This window comes from Engraulis encrasicolus, chromosome 4, assembly GCF_034702125.1.
Source record: "Engraulis encrasicolus isolate BLACKSEA-1 chromosome 4, IST_EnEncr_1.0, whole genome shotgun sequence".
Taxonomy (NCBI): Eukaryota; Metazoa; Chordata; class Actinopteri; order Clupeiformes; family Engraulidae; genus Engraulis; species Engraulis encrasicolus.
In genome coordinates, this window is record NC_085860.1 from 40,062,148 (window position 1) to 40,077,774 (window position 15,627).

General features: G+C 45.0%; 1 protein-coding gene across 8 annotated transcripts in view; it reads right to left on the minus strand.

The window, feature by feature from the left end:
* Positions 1-15,627, minus strand: part of LOC134447774 (cytosolic carboxypeptidase 4) — a 178,094-nt gene that overhangs the window by 140,357 nt on the left and 22,110 nt on the right. Inside the window, exons 1-3 of one of the 8 annotated variants that reach the window (XM_063197412.1) lie at positions 14,165-14,359; positions 5,573-5,640; positions 2,290-2,301 (exon numbers count right to left, since the gene is read on the minus strand). In XM_063197412.1, the coding sequence (XP_063053482.1) occupies positions 2,290-2,301; positions 5,573-5,623 (63 nt within the window). In that variant the 5' untranslated portion in view covers positions 5,624-5,640; positions 14,165-14,359. Of the gene's footprint in view, positions 1-2,289; positions 2,302-5,572; positions 5,644-14,164; positions 14,360-15,627 lie in introns of those variants that run through there. The other 7 variants (XM_063197413.1, XM_063197409.1, XM_063197408.1 and 4 more) reach the window with 7 other exon arrangements.

A 15,627-nucleotide genomic window follows, 5' to 3' on the forward strand; every position in this document is an offset into this window, starting at 1 on the left:
ACAACAACAACAACAACAACAACAACAACAACAAATGTAAAGACGGTGGTATTATTATATACAAGGGAGGAAGTAAAAACGCCTGCAACCGAGAGTGCCTACTAGCCAAGAAGACTGGAGGGGGACACATTAAATGAGTCTTTTCGGGTTCTCAGCTTCCCCTCATCTTTTGTCCTTATGTCTTTGTCTACTGTACTCTTACTGTTACCTCCCGCTGCCATCGTGCAAGTAAACGTTCACTTCAGTTGCCAATTACATAGGCATAGCAATGCACAATGACTTGATAAATGTAGGGCTAGAAGCCTCAGACTGTCCGAAAGGCTGAATACGAAATGAGCATACCGATTATGTAAGTGCTTATATTAATAATTGCAGACAGGTTTAGTAGCCTACAGTTGAAAGGGGATACATTTTTTTATGTTGACATTTTTTAAAAACAGCCGGTAATTCCAATCCCATCCGGGTGTCTAATGTTCTAGGGGGAGCGTCTCCTACGATGCTCAGTATTCATCATGACTCTCCACTTCCATCATATTACAGTAAATCAACGTATATTACCACAGGCCATTCTTAATGAGTATTTGGACTGGAGCAGGGGCGCAACTACAGTATATGCGAAGTATGCATTGCAGGGGGGCACCAGAGAGAGGGGGGCGCCAAAGAGAGGGCGTTGGAGGGCGCCAAATAATTATTAAGTGTTTTTTTTGGGAGGGGGGGTACCAAAATAGTTCTTGCATACCCCCCCGAAAGGAGTAGTTGCGCCCATGGACTGGAGTATAGAGTATGTTGTCATAATAGCTATGTGGCATACAGCGAACGTACAGTATGTGTAATCTGAAGTAACTTGACAGGACACACCCCGCCTCCCACCCCCCCTGTGGCGCCCCCCCCCCCCCCCCCCCCCCCCCCCCCCCCCCCCCACACACACACACACACACATTTGGGCTTACATTGCCCACGGGGACCCCTGTTCGAGTCCGGCCGGGGTAATTTCCCGACCCTGCCCCATCTCTCTCTCCCAGTCATTTCCTGTCAACTCTCACACTGTCCTATAATAATAAAGGCCAAAAAGCCTCAAAAAATACTTTTAAAAAAAGGAATGTGAAGCCCTGCCAACTATTCTGCAGAATGTGTGATACGATGTTTTCAAAACCTCTTCTACTTTATTATTTAAAAGCCAATTGGCTATAAACCAATCACCATCTAACAATGTCTCCTGCTCTTCAGTCTCTGCAAACACAAAAAATGCAACACAGCAGAGTCCAGAACACAGCAAGGCTGTCAGACTCGGCACCTCTCTGTGTTTGTTGCCATGGAAATAGGGGGTGACTGTGGGCATCTGTTGGACGTGGCCTGTGCCAGCAAGATACCAGGCACCCCATTAGAGACGTGGCAGAGCTCTGAAGTGGCAGCAGAAATCTGAAGGCTATAGAGGGGGCGGGGAGGGGGTGACTGTTTCCATGTGTTCAAGCACAGTCTATCAGCGCAGTCCTTTTTTTTCTCCCTTTCTCAGTGTGCCACTTTAAAGATCAGAAATATTGTACTCTAAAAGCATGCTGGGAGTCCTAAACCAATGGTTATCCAACTGAGGTACTACTGAGGGAAACATTCTCTTTAACTCTCTGAATGGACTCTTAGTTATCCCAGGCACTGGGATCATGTTCAGTTACGGACTAAATGTTCTCTCGGTCTCACGTTTAAACTGTTCTACAATTATGTGCCATTTGTAATCTCATACCTTATTCATATAGCTACTATTTGGGGAAATATACAGTAAATATCGAGCTGTCTGTACCAAGCTACCCAGTATCCAGTTGAAAGTCTGTAGCTTCCTTCAGGGGCACATAACAGCTTAGACTGGAAGGTTTATACTTAGGCCTATTCCTAAATTCTGAGTTAATGGTCTTGAATGGGTAAAGCAAACTCTGACTGCAGCTAATATCAGGTGACTACTATGTGTACCTTGTACATCAGTTACATTGCCTATGCAGTACTTCACACTAGTCAGTAGGACTGGTTTGATAGAAATAAGAAATAAGTGCTGTTTGTTGTCATTTGCAGAAGATGCTGGCATTTTTCTATTATAACCCATTTGATTTGATTCACCAGTTAGACATAAATAACATTGCAAATAACATTGCAACAATTATTATTGTCAGATGATTACTGATTACTAAATGCATAAATAGCATAAACATCATTGTTTCCTTGGACTATACACTGTTAAGTACAGTATTAGTAACAGCACATACAGAATTTAGTGTAAGAAACAGTCTGATGGAATACAACCTGATGCCGTTGCTGCATGATGCATAACATGGACGGACAGACGGACAGACGGACGGACGGACGGACGGATGGATGGATGGATGGATGAATGCATGGATGGATAAATAGACAAACATGTAAACACATAACAGATAAATACATAAAAAGGTCAACAGAAGGACAGACAGACAGACAGAGAAATAGAGACACTGTTCATGCCACAGTGGAGATCAATTCGGTTCCAAAGCAAGTGTCTGGTGCATGCCATCTACTCTCCTCATACTTGTTAAGCACAAGAGGCAATACTCAAACTCCTAAGAGCTTCACTGGAGCAGGCAGAGCTCTGTTTTACTCAATTACAATTGTGATTAATTCTGGTGCTGCTGCACACACAACATTGAACCACCACATACACACATACTATTCTGCACTTCAGACACACACAGCAAGCAGTCACCCATGAGGAGAAATATCCAAAAACTTTGCTGAAAGTGTTGTTCACAATGGTCTTCATTTTACTCAGTATTACTTTGTGTGTAAGAGACACAAAACACGCACGTTATAGCATGCACAACTTTTTTTTAGCATTTCCACACAGAGATGTATACAATACACAGCAAATTGTGGAAAAAACACAAAGGCCAAAATGGCTTTGCTTGCAGGCAGATCTACATCTCCTTATTGCAAGTGACTCATTCAGAGCACTTTAGCTGATGTTGTACACATACACATATGTGCACAGGGAAACAAGCCTGTATGCAAATACGGTTCACATGTGCAGATATACAACAAACGATAAAATATAAGAGCCAATCTCACACACGCGCACACACATGTATGGACATATAATGTTCATACAGGCACATACGTACACACAGGAAAACTCATTGTACAGTACAGAAGCACACTACAATTTTTGTTTGAACATTGGTTAGACAGATCAAATTAAATTAAATTAATTGTTATTTAACTCACTCAGCTGGTGTTAACACTAATACTGTGCACACATGTACAATCACAAACACCTCTCTTCCTCCTAATGCAATGCATACGTACAGGTATACACACTCTTATAATCTTGCAATAGTACATACTGCAGTATGCACACATTTGCACACACAAGACAAGTACACACAGAAACACAGGTATATGAGATTTAGGTCTAGATTCGTTTTTTGCAAACTGTGATGTCGCTGCCATGTTGCTGCAATGTTACCAAGATGTTTCTGCAATGTCGCTGACGTGACGCTGAGATGTCGATGCATGGCCGCACGCACAACAGCGCGACGGCATGAAGAATGACATGATGGGGAGGGGGGGAGGATGAAGTACCCCTCCCACAGGCTTTGGACGTGATGTGAAAAGCGTCTGGAGCTGGAGCACGTGTTGAACACCTGAGTTCTCACCTGAGGGCCCAAGAGCCGCTGTAGGAAACAGAAGGCCGTGACGCAACACAGGTGATCGACTAAACGCACGGCCACCACCGAGGACGGTAGCCCACGTCCGTCATGCTCTCTTATCAGCTTATGGGACAAACAAAAACATAGGAAGACATGTGGAGGGACGGGGAGTTGGGAAACACATGGACGGGTAGAGGAGCAGGAAGGGTAGAAAGGGGAAACTGATGTGGCGTAACTTCCTCTCTTGTTTGCACCAAAGGCGTGGGGCTGGCAAGCCATCAGAAGGCACGGGACGCCTAAAGCTTGAGTCACTGATGAGGGGGCAACTGCCAAGCCTCCCTTTGGATATCATTTGAGATGCGGGAAAGTCCTTCTCTGGGTGCAGAGTGGACCCAACAGCAACTGCTTGACCAAGCCAAGGTGATGACAGGAGGAGACCACCTACCTAGTGCAGGAGGACTTCAGTGCTGCTGTCATCGATCACGATGATAAGGACAATGATGATGAGGATACCGTAATTATCTGGGTGCAGCAGTAAACAGTAAACGCAGTTCAACTGCTGCGCCATGGAAAACAAGATGAGAGGCCTCTGCACACTAACTCTACTGCAGTCAAGGGAGAGGTGGAGATTAGCTGTTCCTGAGGGTGGATCAGGAGCATCTGCCCCAGCATGCATCTTAGAGAAAGATCCAGGAGCGTCATCACCACAGCTCAACAGATGGAACTGAGTGTCCAGGGGGACATCAGATATATCCTCAAACTATTTACACATTCACAGACAGGGCCTTGAAGACAACTCCTGCCCTGCTGTTTACTGGGAGATGTTCTGTGGAAAAATATAGCAACCCACACAGACAAGACAGTCTACTTGTGTAAAGTTCGCGCCAGTCAGAGTTCAGCACTCTCACTCACACATGACTCCACAGTAGAAGTCCAAGGACAAGTTTTCCCCGACACCTGACTAACACATGACTATAATATTAATGTACATGGTCTGTTGCATTTTGTTTTTTACAAAACGTATGCAACATACTTGCAAGATGTGAAATACTGTATAAAGCAATCAAGAAAATCTTTCCACTATACAAGCAAATTTTGAAAGTATTGAAATGAATGTACCTCTCTACGCCATGTTGTCTGCAGGTGCAAATGCAACCCCTAAAGGTGCTGCTCAAGTTAACCTTTAATGGCATACAGTAAGCGATCTGAACACCCTTGAATGTTTGCATACATTGAATCGCAACTCTCAGTTGGAACATGCTCTATACCACAGGACTGATTCAAACCCACACACCCAGCAACACAACAAGTCCAGCAGTCCAACTGACCTATGTCAGGGGAAAACAGTTTGTAACAGAAACATGTCACACACAAACAAACAAGCACATACCAAGAAACAGCATGCTTGTTCCCGCTTTTATGTTAATGTTAGACTTTCATTTGTTCAGAGCCTTGCGAGCACAAAAGAAACACTTGACCTTCTACTGGCACTACTGCTGTTATCCTTGTTAAGTAACTCTACCCTGCCGGTTCAGAAGCTCAAAGGTTCAGAGGCTCTTACAAAGCACACGTGAACATTTAGGAGAGTGCTGGCGTTTGGTAAATGGCGTTTGGGTTGGCGCTATCTTACAGGAAGAACCGCTTATGGGTCATTGACAATTTCTTAGTAGTGGACGTTAGGGTGGTGCGACCACAGCTAGTGCCACTATTGTTTTGATAAAAAAAAATATGATTCATTTGCTTGTACATTTGCTTATTCATTGCTTGTACATAAACAACCAATTATTTATGAATTTAAGGGTATTAGCTGTGGTTGTACCACCTGACGTTTGCAACTAAAATAATATCAATGGCCGCAAGTGTGGAGGTGGTGGTGGTGTTGGTGGTGGTGGTGGGGTGCCTACCTGCAGTGTGGAGAGCAGCACCTCCAGTCCGCTGGAGCTCGGGGCTGCCATGCTGGGCCTGTACCGCTCTACTGGGCAGAGGAGAGGAATAGACGCAGGGAAGGGAAGAGGAAAGGAGGAGAAGAGGGAGAGATAGGGTATGGGGTGAGTGAGAGAGGAAAAGGGGCAGAGGAGAGCAGGGGGAGAACGAAAGGGAGAGGGAGAGAGACAGAGCGGGAGAGGGGGAGGAGTGGGGAGAGGGAAAGAAAGAAATAGAGACAGACGGAGGAGAGGAGAGAGGGGGAGAGGAACAAGAGTGAAGAGTGGTAAGGGGACAGAGATACGGCACAAGCTCTACAGCAGAGTGACGCTAAAGTGCCGTGTGTGACACACAATACAGTGTCTCCACCCACTCCATTTTCAGAACACACACACACACATAACCAAGCATGCACACACACACGCACACACACACGCACACACACACACACACGCACACACATAGTTTACACACGAAAAGCAGTTCTGCGATATTGGCAGTGGGGAGTTTGTGTGTGTGTGTGTGTGTGTGTGTGTGTGTGTGTGTGTGTGTGTGTGTGTGTGTGTGTGTGTGTGTGTGTGTGTGTGTGTGTGTGTGTGTGTGTGTGTGTGTTAGTGTATGAATGTGTGTGTGTAAGTGTATGAATGTGTGTGTGTGTGTGTGTGTGTGTGTGTGTGTGTGTGTGTGTGTGTGTGTGTGTGTGTGTGTGTGTGTGTGTGTGTGTGTGTGTGTGTGTGTGTGTGTGTGTGTGTGTGTGTGTGTGTGTGTGTGTGTGTGTGTGAGAGGCCAGGCTGAGAGGGAGGGAGTGAGGGTGCTGCGTTGAGCTGGCGTGCTGTAACTCTATCACTGCTGATAAATCCCCACAGGGCATTTGCCTCCCGGACGGCCGATGAGTTCCCTATAAAAAGGTCTGATGAGGCAGCGAGATTAAGGCGACAAGATGAAGAACCTACAGGCCCACAGGCAAGGCAGGGCAGGGGTATGGGCATAGGCACGGGCACGGGCAGGGGTATGGGCATAGGCAAGGCAGGGCAGGGGTATGGGCACACAGGCAAGGCAGGGCAGAGGTATGGGCATAGGCAAGGCAGGGCAGGGGTATGGGCACACAGGCAAGGCAGGGCAGGGGTATGGGCATAGGCACGGGCACGGGCACGGGGGTGTGTGGTGCCATGTGATGTGGGGGCACGTGTGTACATGTGTGCACATGTGTACATTTGTTTTTATTCTGACTGTACGTATATTTGCTTGGTGTGTGTGCATGAATGTGTATGCGTGAGAGAGGGACGGAGAGAGAGAGAGAGAGAGAGAGAGAGAGAGAGAGAGAGAGAGAGTGTGTGTGAGTGAGAGAGTGAGTGAATGAGTGACTAAGAGAGAGTAAGTTAGAGAAAAGTAAGTAAGTTAAAGTAAGTAAGTAAGTTAAAGAGTGAGAGTCAGTGAGAGAGTGAGAGAGAGAGAGAGAGAGAGAGAGAGAGAGAGAGAGAGAGAGAGAGAGTGTGTGTGTGTGAGAGAGAGAGAGAGAGAGAGAAAGAGAGGGTGAGTGCACTGAACTCTCTCTCACATTCTCTCTCTCTCAGTGTCGAGTGTGAGACTTTGTGTGTGCGTGCGAGTCTGTGTGTCTAAAGCATGCTTCGGGAATGTGTGTGCATGTATGTGTGTGGGTGTGAGTGCTTGCGTGTGTTCTGGAAGCAGGAGTTTAGTGGGTGTGAGAGAGCGGGTCAGGTCCAAGAGAGAGCACTCCTGCTGGGGGTGATTGAGAATGAAAACATAACAAAGGCTAAAGCCAGGGCTTCCACAGACAGCTGCCCAACTACTCGGGTTTCATCCAGGCCACACATACACACACACATACTACAGTACACACACACACGCACAAGCAAGCACGCAAGCACGCACCGCACCGCACCGCACCGCACCGCAACGCAACGCAACGCAACGCAACGCAACGCAACGCAACACAACACACAACACAACACAACACCACACACAACACACAACAAAACACAACACACACACACAGAACACACACCTCAACCTTTAACAAGTAACAGCTACAGTACAGTGTAATATGAATGGTAGAGGAACGGCAACAGGCAAAATCATCAGCATAGGGTTTCCCTACAGTACAGTTAATGCAGATCAAAAAGGTTTTTTTTTTTTAACAATTATAGAGCAAAAACGTAACACCTAAAAGGTGCTTCTATGCCATACTACTTTACAGATAATTCCTTAAACTGACAAGGAACTTTATGTTGTTAACTTACCAAAAAAATAACAAGCCTGAAGTAATGTACAGTAAATGAAGCGCTTTCACAAAGACCTTGCCATGCCAAGCAGGCTAAGCCTTTCAAAAGGACAGCACAGGTACAGCACAACACAGATCATATCTGTACAGTACTCATGGCCATATAGGCTATGCATGGGTTTCAGGTAGGGCTGTAACGATACACTCAACTCACGATTCGGTTCGTATAACGATTTTTGACCTACGGTTCGATACACCCCACGATTTCTGAAATGTATCTCCACTGAAGTTGGAAACACCATCACATCAAATCATAAGGTAGTTTTCTGGACTAATGGGTAATAAAAATTTGAAAAGGTGTATCACAATACTGCCTCCTTGTATCACGATGCAGTATCGTGACTCTGTGCGTCACGATTTCTCGGTTCGATACAATATTGTTACAGCCCTAGTTTCAGGGCCACTATGCCATGCACACAGTGGTAAGAGAGCGGATGAAGTGGATACTGCATGAGAGTCAATCTGTGAGAGAGGGCATATGAACACGATGAGAAGAGGGCATACAGTACATGATGAACAGTGAGAAAGTCCATATGCAACCAGGCCCACTGAAGGGGTTGGCCGGGCCCAGGACAAAGTCATCTGAAAGCCCCCCCACATCCAACACATACAATGCTAAGAGGAACTGAATCTGGGCCCCATCTCTCCCCGTGCCTGGTACAACTTACTCCTTAACCCCCCCCCCCCACCACCACTCTCCATTTGCCTTACATATACCATGAAAAGAGATAGAGATGGCATATACGTATACGACAAAGTGAGAGAGAGGACATATCGTATTTATGTAGAGAGAGAGAGAGAATGAACAGAGAGAGGGCATGTTGAGAGAGTGAATATTGTGAGAGTGAATATCCTATGAAGAGCGTTCAGTGAACTGGTTGGACGCCGTCCAGTCTATCTGGGATACATTTACTGCGCTGATCCATCACACATAGCGACACCCCTGCCATGTGGGTGGTGGAAAGTAGGATCCCGGCCCACAGAGATAAGAAACACACAGACACACACACACACACACACACACACACACACACACACACACACACACACACACACACACACACGCACACACAGGCACACACAGGCACACACAGGCACACACAGGCACACACACACACACAGGCACATACCTATATGCAGTGCATGCACTATAGGGGCCTACCGAGGGAACCACTTACTTGTCCCAGTTCCATTCCAATACCAATGCCAACTTCCATGACACTTTCAAAATATTTCGAGCTGGACCAATAACGCTGCAGTGCAGTCATTGGCTTCTACTGTAAACATATGCGTGCACACACAGACTTCCTCATAAACTCTCTCTCTCTCTCTCTCTCTCTCTCTCTCTCTCTCTCTATCTCTCTCTCTCTCTCTCTCATGGATTTGTCTGCCTCTCCTCTCGTACACTGAGAAAGAAAGAGAGAGAGAGAGAGAGAGAGAGAGAGAGAGAGAGAGAGAGAGAGAAACAAGAGAATGAGAGGAAAAGCTGACAGTATGGACTTAATCATCCAAAAGCCAAAAAGCTAAATCCATTTCACAGTTTGACCCATACAGTTTTTTTTTCTCCTGACATGTTTCATTATGTCTCCTTTCATCTCTGTTCTTCAGTTATGGAAGATGGTATGTACGATATGTGCAGTAGGGAACATTTCAGCTGGAAATTGTTCTTGGGGATTATGAGAAATGAAGAAAGCAAGAAAGAAAGCAAGAAAGAAAGCAAGAAAGCAAGAAAGAAAGAAAGAAAGCAAGAAAGAAAGCAAGAAAGCAAGAAAGAAAGAAAGAAAGAAAGAAAGAAAGAAATGTACTGCAGGGCAATCTAAAAGGCTTATTTCCCAATTTACCTCCAGACAAATCTCCGCCAGGTTCTCACACAAGCAGAACAAATGCTAAAGGACTGCAATATTCTAACAACTAATCTCCATCCTTTGAGAAACAGTTGCGATAGTGTGAAGCAACACAATTACTCATGCCCCAACTAACGCACTACACAGTCAAGCCCAACAACTAAATAGCCACTTATAATAAACTGAAGCAATCTACAGTAGAGGTAGAACAGCAACGTTAAATGAGACAAAATTAGGAACGAACCATTAACTACAGTAGTTGTAGGAAGCACTTGTGGAGGAATATAAATACACAGTGGAAGAGGGAAATGGGTCTGGCTAATAAAAGTTTAAAGGGGTAAAATACCAGTCAGGTCATCTTGTGTTTATGAAAACAACACCATAGACTAAAATGGGCTTCATTCATCCCCAAGGGACAGCTGCGACAGTAGTGGTATTGCTGCCAAACTCCCCTTTACTACATAAGCACCATTACGACCACAGCTAAAATGCACTATTTACTATTACAGTGCATAGCAATTACACACACCAACACACACACTGACGCACGCACGCACGCACGCACACACGCACGCACGCACGCACGTGGCACGCCTTGGCCTTTGCCTATTAGGTCACACTGTTTTTAAATGTGCTATATAAATTGAACTTACTGACTTACACACACACACAAAAACATACTGCAACTAGACTAATCAACACATATAGATAGATAGATAGATAGATAGATAGATAGATAGATAGATAGATAGATAGATAGATAGATAGATAGATAGATAGATAGATAGATAGATAGATAGATAGATAGATAGATAGATAGATAGATAGAGTATGTAGGCCTATACTATATCGAATACGTATGTTTATAGACAGACATATATTGGAATCTTGTCCTTCATCACTTTATGATTTTCAACAACTGCTTGCTAGAACAACAAACGATAAAGCAGTGCCCAGAGTCATGATGAGAGTGTGGTTTGGGGGGGGGGGGTTGTCTCCCGTGTCGACTTTAGGGGCGGCTTGAGGTCACTCATCCATCCAGCCACAGCTCACCACCTCATCAGCCGTGCAGAGCAGACGAGCGTCCAGACGAGTGACAATGACGGTGACACCTTACTCATCATAGGGGCCCTCATTGCACAAGGACACTCGGCCTTTCTCGAAACCTAGTGCAGTGGCCTTCCAAGTGTTTCAGCCTAATTAGTCACGCCCAGTGATTGGATACTCTTTGGTGAACTCTACAGAATATCCAATCACTGGGTGTGACTAATTATGAGTATCTAATCACTGGGTGTGACTAATTAGGCTGATACACTTGGAAGGACACTGCACTAGGTTTTGAGAAAGGCCCAAGGAGTCTACACACACTAACATGTACGTATGGGAGAAGGAGTGGGGGGGATGGGGGTGCCCACCCTTTCTGGCTTTACCACCGCAATTATACGACAGACACCATTAAAACCAACATAGCGCACTTAAGCTAGGGGGCTCCAGGCGGACAGAGGAGGGATGTGTCATACCCATCACAATGAGGGAAACGCCTGCTGGATAAACATCCTTCTGGATAATCATCTAGCCGATGCAAGGCCTCACCTATTTTGGTCAGGTAAAGAGAAAAGGGAGTCGACAAAAAGTGTTTACCTGTATGTATGTGTGTTTATGTGGGCATCTTGATGTGTTGCCATATGGGTATGAGTGAGCGTGCGTGCGTGCGTGCGTGCGTGCGTGCGTGCGTGCGTGCGTGCGTGCGTGCGTGCGTGCGTGTGTGCGTGTATGGTGTGTGGGGGGGCATGTCTATTTTATACTGCTAGGGATTAGGCAGAGGGCTGAACGTGTGGCCTGTTTATTAGGAGTGATGACAGGTAGATATGCCAGGAGGAGAGAGAGAGTAATGAGAGGAACATAATGTCCACACAAAACGCATGCAAGGGATGAGCAGAACAGAGACATTCCCACTCCCACAGTGCATTGCAGCATACCGGAATTCCCTCCATACAAACGTAGGGGAGTCCTCACAGAGACGACCGGAGCACGAGAGGAGGTGTAAAGAGAAGCGTTACTGTATGTGGCTGTTAAAAGAGAATATTTGGGAACAGGCAGGGTTGGTTTGCGATTGTAGTTTCAAGTACATTTAAGTACTTTTTCCTTCATTATGGGCATGCAAACCCATTTATGGTCCATGGTTAATTGTGGGCTTCATGGTTACCCAAAAAAACAGGAAAACTTGTTCGCAGCCGTGGTGTTATGGTTAGGGAGTTGGATTGAAGATCACAGAGTTGCAGGTTCGAATCCCACCCTTACCTCTCCCTACACCTCCATCCATGGCTGAAGTGCCCTTGAGCAAGGCACCTAACCCCACATTGCTCCAAGGACTGTCACCAATATGTGTGTTGGATAAAAAAGCGGCAGCTAAGTGTAATTTAATGAATAATTATAAACCGTGGTAAAACCATGATTAGTTTTCAGAGTAAAACCATGTCAAATTTTACAGTTAACACAATGTGGAGTGCTGTCCTGTTCTCTTTATTTTGTAAATGTTATAGTTAAACCGTAGTCAAACCATGATTGAACCGTTGAAAAAAGAAAACAAAAAACGAACCATGCTGAAAGAACATGAAAACCATGGTTTACCATGGTCAATTTTCGTAAGGGCTTTCTGTTCATTTCCCTCTGTTTCCCTGTGAATGTTTGGAAGCACCAAACTTCATACAGCACTCTCATCCAGAACGTATCTGCAATTGATACCCTATAAGCTGGCAGTAAACAATCCATGAGTCTATTTTTCCTCAGCTTTGAAAGAACATCATGTACACACTTTCAGATGAGAGAGTTGCAGACTATCAACTCCCTTCATTTGCCGCTGGGCCAAGGCGTGCCAAGTGGTGTTAGAGCCAAACCGCAAAACTGCCGTGGTAAATCAACTGTCTGAAAGGTCAAAGGCTGGCACACACCTACTGCTACCTATCTCAGGAACAAGTCACATTTGTCACATGGAAACCCACTTGGAAATGCTTGGAGTCTCTCGCCTCAGCTCGGGTGCATTTTTTCGCTATGCAGTGTCGGCACCATATTTGACGTGCCCGTCAGATTCAGAAATTACATCTCTAACAAAGTGCAGAAAGTTGGGGGTGCTGTGGCGCAGCGTGTTAACACACCATATCGGGCCACCCGGGTTCGAGTCCGGCTTGAGTCATTTCCTAACCTACCCTATCTCTCTCCCACTTACTTCCTGTCGTCTCTTCAGCTGTCCTATCAAAATAAAGGCTAAAAAGCCCCCCCAAAAAACATTTAAAAACAAAGTGCAGAAAGTGCTTTGTCAACACATTTATGTCCCCAAATTCATCCCTCTTTAACAGCAGTAGCCAAGCACATCTCACTAAATATTCATTTTATTAAGGTTTTGTACAGTCTCTAGATTAATACGCTACAACTACCTGAATTTGAAAAGTCTGAAAAGGGTAGGTGGTCATGGAATAATTTAATCTGCAGCTTTCCCAAGTTTTCTAACATTTCTATATTAGATGTCTATATGTAGACTGTTGTCTTTGTTGTACAGTGTGAGTCTTTATATTTCATTGTAATGTATTGAAGTGAAAAAAAAGCCTCATTCTAATTTTCACAAACCTGCCCTGTCCTAACAAATGATTCTCAACAAAGAGATTCGGAACAAAGTATATAATCAAATTAATCTCTATTACAGACCTACGTACGTTTGTAGATGCATGTCCACTTCAGTGCCTTCCAACAGTAATTATTTACCAATTTGTAGAAATCTTACTGCTACTATATTTCACTACCTGGTGCTTTCCACTGATAGATGCCTCCATGATAAGGTTATGTATCACATAAACGTCAGAGTATTCAGATCTACGGTAGAAAAGCAGTAATCCAGGTGCCTATCAGTGGTAGAAGATGATGTGAGAAAGTGGTCTGCACTGGATATAAGCAAAATATATGAAGGGTTTATTTGCAAAACGGTGTATCTCCATTTTGTAGAATGTTGGGAAATAGACATTTTTGTATTGGGCATTCCATTGAATTGCATTGCAAAATGCATTTTATATAGGTTAAAAAAGTATGTTCTCAAAATATTTGAATGGTAAGAATTCACACATAGGTAATAGGACCTCTGAACAGTCATTTCCAATAATAATATGCAAAAGTCAAAAAATGGAGATACACCGTTTAGCAAATAAACCCTTCATATGTATATATTGAAACGTTTGTTTTTAAATGTATATACATATATATTTAAAACAAAAGGCCACGTTTCGATCATCCACACACTGAAACGTTGTCAATTGTTATGAAATAAAGTTGGCTATTTTTTGGAGCTTATACCCAGTGTGCAGAACACTCTCTCATACAAAATCTCAGATACCCATACAGTACCTGTAGTAAAAAAAAAGTGGCTTGCTATAACTCACCGTGATGTCTCTCCAGAGGTGAAAGTTAGATATCCCTAAGCGGACGGCGGTTTGCTTTGCTTATGGTGATGAAGAGGAAAGTGCAGTGCTGTAAGACACTTAAGAGCGGGCATCGGACGGCCACTGGGACTATCTGGAGGAGGGCATGACCCCCACATTGGCTGACAAAACCCCAGTGTCTGCCCACACGCCTCCAAACACGTAGATAAAACTTAACGGCTCACACAAGTCACCGAGCAGGATACAGATGACACTGAGTGACGTGTGCACACACACACACACACACACACACACGCACACGCACACGCACACACACACACACACACACACACACACACACACACACACACACACACACACACACACACACACACACACACACACACACACACACACACACACACAGATTCAACACCTCACAAGTTGCCATGCAGGATAGGCTACAGATGATGCTCTGACGTGTATTCACACACATACACCCCAATACTGACTAATACCCACTTGCATAGAAACACACGTGCACACTCACACACTTCTCAGAAAGCACCACGCAGAGGACACAGATACTACCACTGACTGATGAGCAAACACACACAAATGGCTCACAAATCACCCCACAGATGACATAAACACACACGCACATGCACATGCACACGCACACACACACGCACACGCACACACAAATGCTTGTACACACGCGCGCGCGCACGCACACACACACACACACACACACACACACACACACACACACACACACACACACACACACACACACACACACACAAATGCTTACACAAACTATGAAACTGCACATGAAGGGAAAAGCTTGCTAAAGAAGCACCCCGGTGAACCCAGGTCATATTTCACCACAGAGGCCATCGCCATCTCGGCAGATCATCATGGCCATCACAAGCCATCATCGAGCCATCATCTCCCAACGTTACCTACCCATCTCTGTGTAGCATTGAGTGATTGACAAACTGATGGCAGTGCTACCCATGGCAGAGAGCAAAGGAGGCTACAACCTGAGCCTTACGATGACAGCAGATTGCTACTTTAGAACAATTTAACGTCCCTCATCCAAGAGTTTTTACATCACCTTAACTCAAATTGTATTATGGCACAGGACATTCAGCTTGAAAGCAAATGAGATACTTTTGCATGGACATCTTAAGTTGGATTAAATACTTCAAGGGTAAGGATACTTGTGAGGGTAAAGTAACTTGTCTGACAGGCCTTCCACCGGCAGCTAAGCTGTCACTAATTCCGCAATGAATACATGTGGCTGTAGCATGCAGTATAACTGTATATAAGGCAGCTCCGCCATGACACTGAGTTTGTTTATTATGGGAATTGTAACACTATCAAGCAAGCTGTATGGGGCTTTTAAATCACCCTTTCGGGCTTGTGCGGACCACATCGGGGCCCGGAACTGAACGCTGTGATTGAGAGTCAAGGCATAC